The sequence below is a fragment of the Cyprinodon variegatus genome, unplaced genomic scaffold (genome assembly GCF_000732505.1).
Source record: "Cyprinodon variegatus isolate N-32 unplaced genomic scaffold, C_variegatus-1.0 Scaffold952, whole genome shotgun sequence".
Classification (NCBI taxonomy): domain Eukaryota; kingdom Metazoa; phylum Chordata; class Actinopteri; order Cyprinodontiformes; family Cyprinodontidae; genus Cyprinodon; species Cyprinodon variegatus.
In genome coordinates this window covers 169,874-184,872 of record NW_015151405.1, presented here as the reverse complement: position 1 = coordinate 184,872, position 14,999 = coordinate 169,874, and the positions used below count along the sequence as shown (strand labels likewise).

The 14,999-nt window shown below is 38.7% G+C and overlaps 1 protein-coding gene across 3 annotated transcripts in view; it reads left to right on the top strand.

Annotated features, from left to right (window-relative positions):
* The window catches only part of LOC107100265 (neuritin-like protein), a 94,841-nt gene that overhangs the window by 44,527 nt on the left and 35,315 nt on the right, over positions 1-14,999 (top strand). The window contains exon 1 of one of the 3 annotated variants that reach the window (XM_015398690.1): positions 9,466-9,602. The exons of the other annotated variants lie outside the window; for them this stretch is intronic. Coding sequence (XP_015254176.1) covers positions 9,581-9,602 — 22 coding nt within the window. The 5' untranslated portion in view covers positions 9,466-9,580. Of the gene's footprint in view, positions 1-9,465; positions 9,603-14,999 lie in introns of those variants that run through there. 3 annotated transcript variants of the gene reach the window in all.

The window sequence follows — 14,999 nt, the reverse complement described above, 5'->3', positions numbered from 1 at the left end:
ACAAGAGAAAACCCCTTAAATGACTAGCAGCAGATGCTATAAAAAAAAGAATGCCATCCCACAGCAGTGAGTGATCAAACTCACGACCAGCGTTAGGAGGAGGCGCTTGTCTGTTGAGGCCATATTAGACCCACAAATATGATTAAGTTATTAAACAGATGTTTAAATGAAATGGAGAGTTCCCCATGTATACAGTATATAACCAGCATACCTGCAGAAACTGTGTCAACAATCATCTGAGTCAGGTTCAACATCGTAATAGCTTGGTGTCCCCAATAATGTGGCAGGTGAATCTAAACATAATAACAGAACAAAGATAATTTTTTCTCTCAGAGCCTGATTTATCATCCATGAACCAAAACTGACGTATTAAACCAAGGTGAAGTTGTTAAAGGTGAAACTTTTACAGAAGACTCTCATCCTTGAAGGAAACAGATCACTTCCATGTTTAAGGAGCTGGGAGCTCTGCTGATCCGCTCACTCCAAAGATGGTGAAGAACTAACCCTCCCTAAGCTGCTCAGAGGCAAGAACCTCCTTTGAGTGTTTGCTTTGTTTGTTGTCTCCAATAAAATAAAGAATAAGAAAAACAAGATTGCATGTGGTAAATAATAAATGTCTTTTGGGTATTACACATGTTGAATTCAGTAGGGAGAAATAACGAATCCTGTATATTAATGGTGGTTTATTCATATGCTGTATGAAAAACTGTTGTTGCTTTTAGCTGAATGCAAAAGACTCAAAATCAAGATAGATTATCCATGTGGGGGAGACCTGAGCTCCGGCTGAGCAGATCCAGATCAAGGACAGCCAGGGATACAGCCCTCTGTTATTGTAAACAGGAAGCCATCCCATAATATTCAGCGTCATCGTGAATTTGACTTTTATCAATTTCAATTATTGTAATTGTAAATAATTTGTAGCCTACTGGGCCACCAAAACCTTTAACTGTTCAAACAAAAACAAAACAAAACACAGAAAGAGATAAACAAGGACAAACACAAAAATAACCTTTAAATCCTCTGTTGTTCTGATATGAATTAGTCTGATAGTGAATGACAGAAGAGGACTTAGTAGGGGTATTGGTCCTGGACTTGGGCCCAATGATGATGTCATTCTAAAAACATTAGGAGAAATTTTACTCAAGGGATGTGCTTTTTTTTCTTAGATTTTCCAGCCAAGTTTTCCTTCCAACAAATCTCAACGTCTCTGACAAAATTCAGTATACTGGAAGCAAACATTCACAACCCTGTTTAGGCTGTTTCAGTTTTTACTGAAAGCCCATTAAAATAACAGATGAGGAACACTGTTTAGTGCTTTAATAAAACATTGATACAAATTGTGTAGAACAACATGAAAAACCTTAAAAGAGATACATATCTGAAGCAAATGGATCTTCTATTGACTCCTTTTGACAATCAGATCTGTGTTTACAGATCTTATCTGATAAACCCAGATTCACGACAGCTGAGTGTAGTAGTCCGCTGTCTCCATCTTCCTCCATCTTGTCTGAAATCATTGATGAGCTCCTTTCTCTGTCATACATTCAGATCCAGTAGCTTATTTCCGCACTATTTAACAAAGAGCTTGATGCTGCAAACGTTGCAGAAGGAAGGAACGTTTTTTTTTAAGTGGATTAATTTCTTTGTTAGCAGACATGTACTCAAGCATTGCTGTTGCAACCACTTTTGGTGCATAATGATCACTGCAGACAAGAACCCCCTCACAAGAGCTGCAATTTAGTAGATAATCTTGTCTAGGGCTGCAACTAACGATTATTTTGCCAATCCATTAATCTATTGATTATTTTTTCAATGAATCGATTAATAATCGGATAGCCAAAGGTTCTTTAAACAAGACTTTTAATAGAATTAAACGAGGTGAAACTGAAACGTTTCCACTTGAGGAGTTCTGGATAGAGCATGTTGATATATGAAAAATATTTATATTATCTTAAATGCAAAATGTTTACATATCCTTTCCAATATTGTTATAATTGCTGCCCTAACTGGGTTGTTCTCTCAACTAAAGGCATGTTTCAGAGTCTCTACACTCCAATTAATGATTAATCAATCACTAAATTAGTCAATAATTGTTTAATCAGATGAACTGTTTCAGTCCTAATCTTGTCCAGTTGATAAGCCATTATAATTCAGCCTTTGTGATTGTTTTTTTCATTTTCCAACGTTTTATTGCCATTACACTGTCACAAGTACAGAGCCACAAAATTAACTCTCTGGATTTAACCCATCCCCTTGGGAAGCAGCAGGCTGCCATTGTGCCACGCCTGGAGAGCAGTGTGGGTCTTGAGGGTCTTTTTGCTCAGGGACCCAGAGTGGTAGTGGGTTTAAAACTCACAACCTCAGGATTCCAAGCCCTATGCCTTAACCATTTGGCCGTCAGACTATAATCCATGAGGATGAAATGTCTAGCTTGTGTCCAACCTGTCCCACCCACTAACAAGAGCACAGATGTTTAGATATATACTTTTCACTTCACCTTGCAGTGGTCAGATGTGTATAGAGTCTCTGTTGGATCGTTGTCAAATTGAGACACAGGAGTTTAAGAACTTTTCATCTGCAGCACAACTGCCAACCTATGAGTGGAGAGCAAGTACTAAGAAAGGGTTTAGAGACTTAGTTGGTTTAAGAACTTATTTGCAAATCCTCAGCTGCTTGGTTTCTGTACAGTATATGTTAACAGTCTAGCATACAGGTCCTGTGCATGTTTTTTTTTTTTTTCTCAATTGCTTTAGATCCTTTGCAGGGTTAAAGTGGAACTGTCTGACTATCTCCAAGCCAAAAAAATAAAAGCCATTCAGACTCTCTTTGAAACACGTCAACTCTATGAAAGGATCATCACATGTCTTATATCTTTAATCTGAGCTGTATCGCTGCGTATTGATTCCTCAGGTCTGATCAATGTTAGTTAGTTTTAAAGGTATACGTACACTGACCTCAGGGTTTCTTCTCATTTTCTTTTCACAACACAAACAAGATGTTATTACACCCTGTCTGAAAGCTGTAGCTCTCTGAAGAGATGTGTATGACAGAGTTCAAACACGAATAACCTCACCAGCATCGTCATTCCATGAAGGTATAGGTTAACTGGAACCATTAAAAGGGAGCGTCTGAAGATCTTTATATTTCTTAAGGTCAGTCTGTGTTAAAACGTTGTTTTATCCAAGCAGTGTATTTTATTTCTCAGATTAAATAAGTTTCATTATAGAATAAATGTCTGACGTATTTCATGTTGTCACTCAACAAGGCGCTGCACTCTTTACCTTCATTTCAATGGTATCAACCTCCTGCTGTTTCTATTACTCCTAGAGCGTCATGATCCTGCCTACCTCCTGCTTTCTTTTGAGTCATCTATCGCTATTGCATGGGATATTTTAAGACTTTCCTAAGAATCTGTACTGAAAAGACAAAGACAAACTTAGAAAACAGCCAGACCCTAAACTAAAAATAAGAGAAAGAGAATACATGTGTCATCTTCATTCAAGGTTGAATTGAACTAGCATCAACCCTAATTGGATACTCATGTAGAAGCCACCAACTGAGCATCTCATAGGTGCAGTTCTCCCCAGTGACAGAGAGGTTTGCTTCTTTGGGTTAAAGAAATGCTCAAGAGATCTAACCGTGTTTTCAGACCAAACCTTTGTAGGGTCCATGCTCTGGAGAGGGTTGCACTATAGCCAGGTCAGATCCTGGAACAGACAAGGTGGTCAGCATTGTTTATCCAAGCCCTGGAATGTGAATCCCCAAGATGTTTAAAATATTTATTAAGAGTTTTTTGGCATGTAGGTATAGTAAGTCAATGACCCGATGTCTTGAAAAGTATTTGCAGTTAAATGGATTGTGAAAGGGAATAAAATATCTGCTTTTGGTCCAGACCAATTAATGAGAAAGACTTTCTTCTCTTTTTTCCTTTTTGATCAGAGCAGTGATCTAACAGTAGTGGCCCCGAAACAATCCTGTGCAAATCCATGGACTTGTTTGGCTTAGACTTGAATTCTTAATGTGAAAGCAAACTGAGCCAACTGAGGGGAACAATTTTCTCACATTTACCGATCCCTGGACTGGTTCCTGGACTGGACCAGCAGTGTAGAAACGCCTTTAAACTCCCACTTTCGAGAGAATTTCTTTCATGTCCTGCTGAAGGTTTGGGATATGGACTTGGACTAAATGATGTGCAAGACCTCCATTGTAGATGTGGCTTGCTGTAAAGGCCAAATGATGTACTGGTTTTGGTTGCAGATTGTGTGCTCTACAGGCAGTTTGAGAATGGTGAAACAAAGAGGAGGTTCAGTGCCATGTAGTAGGTAATAGTGATGATTATTAAAAAAATTTATAATGAAAATACTAAATACTTATAGTGCACATAAAAAAAATCTCAAAGTTCTACGTAAAAAGTAAACAAAACAAAATGAAACAAAACAAACAAACAAACAAAAAAAACAATCACTGTGCTTCTTGCATGATTGTGTTTTTTTTTTTAAATAATGGTGCAAAACAATCTGTGTCGGGGTCAAGTAAGAGATGTTCACAGTTTGGACCTGGCTTTGAGAAGTACTAAAACAGATTCAGAAACTGTGGCCGTAGTTGAGTTCCCAATTTGGAGAATCCCTTTGCACATGGTAAGTGTTTACATTTGCATATCCTCCACTCACGAACTTTGGCTATTTGGTCTTTAGAAAATCAATGAAGGCAGACACACAAAGATATTGCACACACTGTTTGCTCAAATTAACCCTCTTTGAAGATCTGCTCTGTGCATCAAACATGTTTTAAAACTGACAAATTCAAAGAAAAACATACAATTTCTTTCTTCCCACCAAATTTCCTTTGGGTGGGCATCCCATATATGTGTTTGCAACTTCTCTGCTCCATAGACATTAATTACTAGTGATGTCTATGGTCTGGTATCACATTTGTTAGTTTGCTAGTCTAATTTTTTTGGGATTGCAGCAAAGGTGCCAGATATTGAGATTTTCTGTGGCTCTTGAGGCTGCAGGAACAAAAACAAAGATTTTGGAATTCAGGGAGGCTATGTAAGACTTCTATCCACCTTTCAGTGATGATGAAAGGAAACAAAGGGAGCACGCCAGACTGGGTACGGTCTGATGAGGGAAACACTATAACCAATGGTGTAACTATAGGTAAGCAGAGTATGCCGTTGCATAGGTGCCCTGACCTCTTAGGAGCCCCGTCACTGACACCTGGTTGGCCCCCTACGCAATTTTGGACTAGGACATCCCTTTGCTAATGTAATGGTGCGAAAAACTCGTCTTAAACCCACCTGATACTAGATCAACTGACCAGACCTTATTTGTACCCCGACACATGGCAGATTTCAACATGATGGTGAGCAGTTTAAACACGACACCAAAAGCAAAGCAGACTGTGGTACTTTTAATTACTATGTTAATAACAGTGTATAGTTCATTAGAGAGTTGGTAAAACATACCCTCCTAAAATATGTTTCAAACCGAAATAACGATCTTAAAAGAACTATGTATTTGAGTATTTTATTTTTTACAATATGACTTGGAATTGTGGGTAATCCAGAGCGTCGATTAAAACCATAACCGTTACGTACAATGTGTTAGCAACGATGGATACCAAAAAGAGGTACTTAAGCGGATTCCAGAAAGAAAAACCAAAGAAGAGCTGCTGGAAGAACGGAAAAAACACAAACCCAAAACACGTTCTTTGAAAAGGCAGAAAGGCAACTGAAAAGGCAGAGAAAGATGTTGCTGCTACAGCTAGTGAAGATTGCTAACAGGAGATGAACGTAGAGAGTGTGGGTGAGGAAGGGGGCCGTGAAACTCAAGGTAGCCCGATAAGACTCATTTTACAGCAGAATATACTAAAGTATATCCATGTCTAGTGAAGGTGAAGAATGATGAAATTATGAAGTGTGTATGTATTGGGCACATTTCGGGTCGGTTGTTTATGGCACCGGTGGCTGCGGGGGGCTGGTGGGGGGTGGCAGTTTGCGGGGGTTAAGGGGTGTTGTACTTCAAATGGGGCCCACCTAGATAATGTTGCTTATGGGCCTATTGTTGTGTCATTACGCCATTGACTATACCTGGCAGTCATGGTTGACACTCCTTGGATGTCATATTAGGGACATCATCCTCTTAAGCCGGGAGTACACTGTACAATATTTTCAATATATGTTCTTTCACTGTATACGGCCCGATGCTGTAATGGGATCTACCTGATCACACTGTACGTCCAGAAAGCACAAGTTAAACTCAGCACCAAGAGATGGCGCTGGTCGGACTTGTCAATCTGGAGAAGAAGAAGAAGAACTCCCTTGTTTGCCCATGTGCATTACTCGAGGTTCTGGTAAATCGGCTCGCAGGATTTGCCTGTGAGCACCTCACATGGACCGACTGAATTTCAAATATGTTTGATTTTCTCCCAACCTTACGATTCCTGATCAGAGGTGGTCTTGAGAGCCTGTATACTACACGGTGAGGCCTAAACTTAGCCCAATCAAAAAAATTCCTGCACAACTTGAGAATCAGCCCATAAAGGGCAAAAAATCATTCAGTGTATGTCCACCTTTAGGTAATGTTTATTTTTGGGTGACATAAGATTACCCTCAGATTTAAGAGTAGCTTCCTCACCCTAGATTAATTCTAGCCCTTAAGAAAATCAATATGTTCAAACTTTTGCATGAAAGAAAATTTATTTCTGAGCTCAGTCAATCTCCTTCATGTTGATGATGATGAATTCTTTAAGTATTGATGTAAAGACTGAAACATTGCATATATTTCACAAGATCGTGTTAAAACCTGAAAACTGTAAGACAACATTCCCTTCCTGCTTCACGCTTTTAACACAAGCTTCTAAGAGCAACAATAACGCATTTTTCCTGACATACTCCCAGGGAATTTGAGAACAAGTTGACATTTTTTTACTTCTCATTGACAAATCAAGAAAGCAAATCTTACAGGTTATATCAAACCAGGAAAGATTGAGAAGCGACTGATAAGCTGCTATGTTATTGCTTGTGTTTCTACCCTTTGTGCAAAAGTGTCTCTTACATCTTGAGCTATTTTATTATTCTTATCAGGATATTTTCAAGGTATTTCATTATCATTTCATGTACCTTTAAATCAAAAATTTTAAGCATCTTTCTTCACAGATGCGTGTTAACAATTTTGTTGTCTGAAATTTAAATCCACAGACAGTGTTCAAGACATTAATTCAAATTCAGGACAGTGAGTGCCTAGCTGCCCTAACTTCAGCAGTTTCCTGCTCTAGCATATAATAGGAAAGCCTTGCAAAAGCTTTAATAATTCTCAATGGGCTCTCATTTTATTTAAATGCAGACTTGGTTGTGTCTTGGACTTCCTTAATGGTTTATTTTTTTCACCTTTTAATCCCTCTAAAAGGAAATAGAGATGTCGTTGCATCTGCAGGAGTTCAGACTCCAGAAGGCTGCAAGGAAAACTGGTCCTCTGTGACCCTGGGATGTTTTTGCCGAACTTTAACTCCAGCTGCATTAACTTCTGGATGAAGTTTTGGTTTTTAATTAATATGCTTGGTTAGAGCAGCTTTTAAGTGCCTGGACTCTGAGTGGCTCTTCAAAGGCTCAACATACAGCACACTATGAAAGTAATACCTCTCAGTAATTTTGTTAGCATTTACCAGATGGGACGTTTAGGCTGTAAGATCATATAAGGAAGCTTGGGAAGGTGTAGAGAATACCAATTATTGGAGAAAACTATATATTTGTTATTACTTGGATATATTTTATGACATAAATTCAGCTTTTAACTGGAAAAAAAAAATACTTTTTTCCTTTTTAGATTCCCAAACAAGTCAGCACAAAATAACTTGCACCTCTGCAAGAGCTGTATTATCAACTAGGGCTGAGCGATATGACCTCAAATCAATATCAAGATAAACTGGGCATTTTTACCTCTATAATGATAAATGTACAATAAATGCTCGGGTTCCTCTTTTTATTGAATAAATCACATTACTTATTACTTTCAATCAAAAATTAAAGTCTTGAACCAATTCAAGTTTAAATATTCACCAGTGTCTCATTAAACAGAAGAAAAACTATACCTCTATTTGAAAGATTTTTGCTCAAAGGTAATTGGTCCTTTTGCACATTTGAACTCAACAGCGTGGTTGTGTTCTAGGTGTTGGAAGAGGTTGGATGTGTTACTTTTGGTAGTCCTGCCATAAGACTGGACAGATTGACCCAGTATTCAAGGTGAGACAGTCAGTAGGAAAGTTCAAAATGTTTATTAAAATAAACAAAACTGTTGAGCTGAAGACCACAGCAGCTGCAGGGGGGTGGGGCATCTCTGAGTCTCTGGAGGGAAAAACACAGGTAAGTGACTGCGATCATCTGACAGGGAAAGATAACATGAGTGAGTCACTTACCTGGTTTCACAGTGCGTTCCAGCCAATGGGCTGACAACCAGACGTGGCGTGCACCGCCCAGAGTGTCCCACTTACTGCAGCCCCGTAACACAAGCAGGAGGCTGGTCCAGGTCAGGGGAAAACAAAGCAGGCAGGAACAGTCCAGGAATCCAGGAGTCCTCAGCTGATCAGAAGTTCAGATTCAAACCAGAACAGAAGGAAACAGGCTTCCAGGAATCCACAGAGCATGAAGGCTGGTTCAGAGACAGACGGGTCCAAAAGCATGCCCAGACAGACATGCATAGATGCAGACAGGCAGTCTCAGTGGTTAAAGGACAGAGACGAGACATGGTACCAATCCACTGGCTGCCAGGAATGAGGACATGAACCATGGAATAAACTAAACCAAATAAACAGATGAACTAACAGGCATAAAGAAACAGACAGCAAACATTGATCTGGCCCCGATAGCTTGGGCTGAACCGAATATAAAGGAACAGATGCAGGTGAATGAGATGAGTGATAATTAGAGATCGGGCAGAGTTAGGCAGATGAGTGAAATGAACAATCCTGGTGAGCTATCAAGGCAGATCATGACAAGTCCAGACAGTTTTCAGACAAACTTTGCTCTTAGTGTTCTTTTGTTCAACATCTAAGGCATAAATTTGGTGCCACCAAACTGAGTATGTAGTGAGAACAATGTGCATCATTTAAACACACCCTCGCTAAAAAAAGTCTGCCACACACTGAACTCTGACAAGGCATTCTCGACTTCTTCTCTGTGTGCTCAGCTTCATCTCTGCTCTCGCTCGGCTCCACAGGATTAACTGATGTAATTTTGTTTACAGCTGTGTTAGATGCTTCTTCACTGGGCTCATTGCCATTTTCTTTGTTTATGCTTCTGACTGAATCGGTGGAGTCCCGTTACCACACACATGCTGCAGTGTCTTAAAAGGGGAAGGAAATAACAGCCACAAGTGCACACAGGAAAAAATGGCAGAATTTAATTTATATATTTTTTAAAATTTGGTTTATCGCCCACCCCTACTATCATCCCTCTTAAGAAAAAGTGGAACTAAGGACAATGATGACAACCTGCAACCACTATAGAGCCTGTCTGGAGGATCGGTTGCAACAACCCAGCCTTTTGGCCCTCTGAAGCTCCCTGAAGTTGAAGCCATTGGGAATGACTGCAATGCCACAAAATGGTAGGCTAGTTAAAGCCATGGATAAAGGTCAACATATTACGCAGGTTTTCAGTTGACTATTCAGTCAATACCTACAAAACCCCACACTTCCTGTGTCCTAGTTGTGCCTGCCATTCGCGTACTGTTGCCCGTATGACATTTTGTCAACGATTTGTCATCACATTGGAGGAGATTTTATCTGCTTGTCGGGTTCAACTCAAAGTAGCAGACCTAGAATTTTTAGCATCCCTGAGTCCACCAGATCCTTTGAAGAAGCTTCCAGTTCAAGGAGTCCTGGAGCTATTGCTGGATCACATTTGATCATGTTGGACCCGAAACTGTTATCCCACTTAAATGATGGATAAACAGGAAAACAGAGGTAAGGCAAGAAGCTCAGACAGAAGCAGCTAGAATGTAAAAGAAAAGGGTAGAGAAAGGAACAGAGATGGTCAGAGGCAGCAGGTTAGGACCTACTCTGTAGCTAATTTAGCCTTATCTAAGGGCTAAATTAACATGCTTTTTTTAAACCCAACAAACCTCCAAACCGTATTTCATCCTATAACATCATTTAGTTTTCTATCTTACATTTTCATTGAAAAAAGCTTTGCTCTGCAGCGCTTCTTCACCCTACGTCACAACAGTATCCAGTCCCTGATCGGCTGACATGAAGCGAAGTGACAAACAAGTTCAGATTTTTTTTAACTTCAGTGAAATTTGCTTTCTGTCCTCAACAGGATTCACTTTGTTGTATTCTCCCATTGCTAGAAATGTATCCTTCATCTGTTTTGCTCCTAAACTCACTTCTACATAGAGAAAAAAATGCACATCACTCGCTGGTATTAGTAATAATAGATGAGAGTTAGAGTCAGACAGAAATAATAAACACAATTCATCACTTGCATCACTTTTCATGCTCCAGGCAACCAACCTCAGTCTCCACAAATCAACTTGCCCTCCTCTTCATCCTTCCTCAGTACCTACTCCTGTAAGCCCTTTAGGTCTACTCCATATCAGCTCAAACCCATTTATGAACGACATCTGTTGGCCAGCCTCTCATTAGCAGAGATCCCTGTATAAAATGGTTGAAGTCAATAGTTGAGGTTTGCTTTGGGGTCAAACTTAAACATGTGTATGACAGAGGCTTGTTCTGGAGCCAAGAGCCGTCTCTGTTAGCATTTAATTTTAAATGCCAGAATGTGCTGGTCTGGTCATGGAAAAAGAAAGAAAAAGGTCCAGTTTAGTTCAGAAACTTATAACAAATTTTCATGAATTACTTTTAAAAGAAATTGTCTGGTGATGAATGAGCAGAAAGGAATAGTGTTTGATGTCATATCAACACACCTACTGCAAAACAGAGCTAATCACACAGCACTTTCTGGACAGGATTACGGTGTTTACAGCTGATTTGAATTTCCTTGGTAGCATCTTATATAACACTGTAGTTTGGAACTTCTGTTTGATCGGGACATTTTTAACAGTGAAAATACAGCCATGCTGCAACACAGGCGTGTCCTGTCACGTCTCCAAGTCATCTATCTTTCATTGGAGCTTTAATGTTAAAACGGCAAATCCTCTAAAGTCAACTCCCCCGTTGACCTCTATGAAATGGAGAAGCTGCAGCAGACACATCCAAGTCTATCCAGAAACAACTTAACAGATGTTTCCCCCTGCATTGATTTCCCAGCTGCAATCAGAAAACTGAGCTGTAAAAAAATAACTTGTAGAGCTAATCAGCGCTCAGAAGAGGACCGTCTAAACAGGAGTGTGGTTCTTATTAGTCCACTATGGGATTACCATGTTTCCCATTGATTTGCATTTCCTCAATTTAAGAGATATATACAAGCTTAATAGACCCTCTTCACTACAGTAAGCTATATTTAGACAGAAAAGCCATTTACATTAATCATTCTTTAGCAGTCTGAGATTTATGTTTTCAAACTTGATAGGATCTTAACAACTTTTTATTTATTGGAATACTTAGATCAAGTCTAAGAAAATACATGTTATAAGAAAAAAAATATGTCTAAGGTCACTGTAAATACTGCAAAATTAAATACCATAAGGTGAAGCTTATGGACCAATGATCACCATCACTTTGCAGCAGTGGCAGCCGGTGGAGTTTTCTCCACCTGGGGCTATAAATTCATGATAGAGGTATATAAAAAAACAAACAATCAAATGTATACTTGAAATCAGTCCTACCTGTCTTTATCCATGCTGGGTCAGACACTGACCTTTGAAAAAGGAGGCAGGGAAAGCAGAATAAAGCATTAGCCTCACTGCATGAAGTTATTGAAGCCTTGTAGCTAATCCAGGTCCTGGAAAAAGTGTACTGTCTCCATCTGTCTTAAGACTGCTTCCCTCCCACGACTAGACCTGTCAATCAGCCGCACAAAAACTGTGACGACAGTTCATGTCACCTCAGGGCGCAGCTCTCTTGCGTCCTATACATCTGTGTTGCAGAGGAGCTACTGTGCATGTACAACTTTTCATGAGTCTATGGCCAAATATTTTTGTGCCCTGGGGTGGAAATACGTCACCAATCTGGTGAAAAATTAAAACAGCTTTACTCATGATTAAATATTCTATCGGTCAGCTGCCACTATCTGATCATAACATCCAAAGTAATTTTGCACCAACTGAATGGTGCAATGTATTAAAACTGCTTCTTTATTCCTTTAAAAAATGCACATCAATCCTAATCAAAGGCAGGTACATTTATTCAATGTCTTCATGTGTTTCCATCTCATTTAACCTTTGTTTTCCACATTGTGTCTCAATGTTAACTGTAAAATAAATAACAGTATCACTCAGAGCCATTTTACGGAGGATCTGTCAGTAGTGGTGTTCTGTTGGGCTTAATCTGTCATTTTGGGGGGAATATTTGCAAACTTTTTTTTAAAATGTTAATTTGGCTCATTGTTATTAGTAGATACTGGTTTCTTTTTGAAGGTTCAAGTAGAGCATTTCAATCATCTTAAGGTCTGACTAAACTGGACCAGCTTAGCACCTCAACCTCATTAATTTTAAGCCATTCTATAGAAGAGTTGCTGGGGCATTTAGGATTATTGGGCGTCATGCAACACCATTTTCGTATTCTTGTCATAAATTATAACTTTTGCAATGTATAGTGTGCAATTTACTATGTGATACCCTGTGCAATAAACTGTTTCTCTATATTAGATACCCATATATATATATATATATATATATATATATATATATATATATATATATATATATATATATAAATAATCTATCTATATAAATACCCATGTAAAAACCCTATGCAATAACCATGTACGCATGACGCACAGTATATGTCTCATGCACAGTTTTCTTCCTTTGGCACATTCTTCTTCTTTGACTATTTGATCAATAAAGTAAATCAATCAATCAAATTTCTTATACTTTTTCTCCTACCTAGGACCCCCAATGAAGGGGCCCCATCAGATTGAATTCTTTAAAGACAAGTGTATCATATTTGATACATGAATTTTTGACTATGACATTGCAACATCAGTGTAGTGTTTTAGTTCTTGAAACCCTGACCTACACAATCAGACACATGCAGTTAACAGAAAACCTATAGAATATTATACAGAAATGCCTGTATCAAAATTTATCAAAATAAATGATCTAATTGGCCTTAAAATTTTTTTTTAATCTCATTTGTCAGAAAGTTCAATGAAGATTCTAATTTTGAAAAATTTGAAATTTCTGTCAATTATTTCAAGGTTTAGGCTTTAAAGGGTTAACAAATGTTTTTAACTTCAGTAAATGATGATAAATGATCCCCGATAACATATATAAGGCTACATATATGTAGCCTTATACATACAACTTTCCACGCTGTTAAAAGGCATTCATTCAGAAATGGCATTGAAGACGAGGGAGAAAGACTTTTAAGGTTGGGAGATCGAGCTTCTGCTGAATGAGAGCTGAGCAGCAGAATTAAAGGACCAGTAAAAGAGAAACAATGGGAAATAAATCACAAGAGCTCTAAATGATGTGGTTTGCACTGTTACAGATGTATAAAATGAAGCAAAAAATAAAAATTATTTGATCAGAAAACAATTAATGATGTAAATGTTTAATGAATTCGCCATCAACCAACCCTTTAAAGCATTCAAAAATCTCCCTTTAATACATACGCATAGATTTACTGTACATATGCAGACCATGTCTGTCATCATTTCATTGCACTCTCCATCTCTCTAATGCATTAACATAAAAATATTGATAGAAAAACTGTCATTTGGAGAATTCAGACAGACCTAAACACAAAACATTCTACATTTTATGTTATAAAAAAGCCATGGAGTGAAATGAATGCAAGTTTTACTGTGTTCCTGAAATTTCTATTTTATGTTCCAGATGTAGCTTTATGGCAAAAAAAAAAAAGCTCACTAACTGTTATTTTTTTGACAAAATGACAAGGATATGAATCTGTGTCCCCTGTATACCGACATGCCATCTGCAGGTGTAGTGACTGATAGATAGTTGTCATGATTCTGGCGCTGGTGGCTGGCTTGATTGCTCCTTTCATTCACCTGTCTAGATCTGCTCTGTTTCTCATTACTGCTAATCCGATCCACCTGCTCCTGCTTCTACTTAAGCTCCTTGGTCCCAGCCAGTAAATATCTCGTGTCAGTTCTACAGCCTTTTAGGCTACGTTTACACTGCAGGCCTTAATGCTCAATTCAGATTTTTTTGTGAAATCCGATTTTTTTTTTTGCGTTGCCGTTCACATTTCCAAATATATGCAACTTGTATGTGATCTCCTGTGTGAACTGTAGTCATACAACACAAGTGTTCCGCATGCGCAGTAGAGGACGCAATGACCTCACAGGCCAGCGTGCTCTATGTTTACGGAAGTAAACATGCATGATAGTGGCACGCATCTAGCAGTCTTTTCCAACCATAACATCTCAATCTTTTCACATGATTAAACATAAATTCTGCTCTCCGCATCATTATCTTTATCTGCCATGTTTTTTTTTTTTGCCGCTTTTGCGTAGCAAGACACAGAACAGTGACCTCTGTCGGGCTGTTCAGACACAGTTCACATTTGAAAAGATCAAATTCGTATCGGATTCAGGACCACATAGCCAAGTGGCCTGGGTCGCATTAGAAAAAAAATCTGATCTGTGTTGTTCAGACAGCCTTGAAAAGATCAGATCAAGGTCTTATATGGGCAAAAAAATCGGATTTGGGGCACTTCAGGCTGCGCTCACGCTTTCATAATTATCCTCTGTCGTGGTCACTAAATTTCTCTCTTATAGACCTTCCTGTGATAGACACCCTAGCTGCTGCTTCTGCACACCTATGTGTTTTAATAAACACTGAGGGCCGGATCTATCAAAGGTTTGCGTGTATAAAAACGTGAGCTATTTCACTGCGCACGCTAAAAAATGT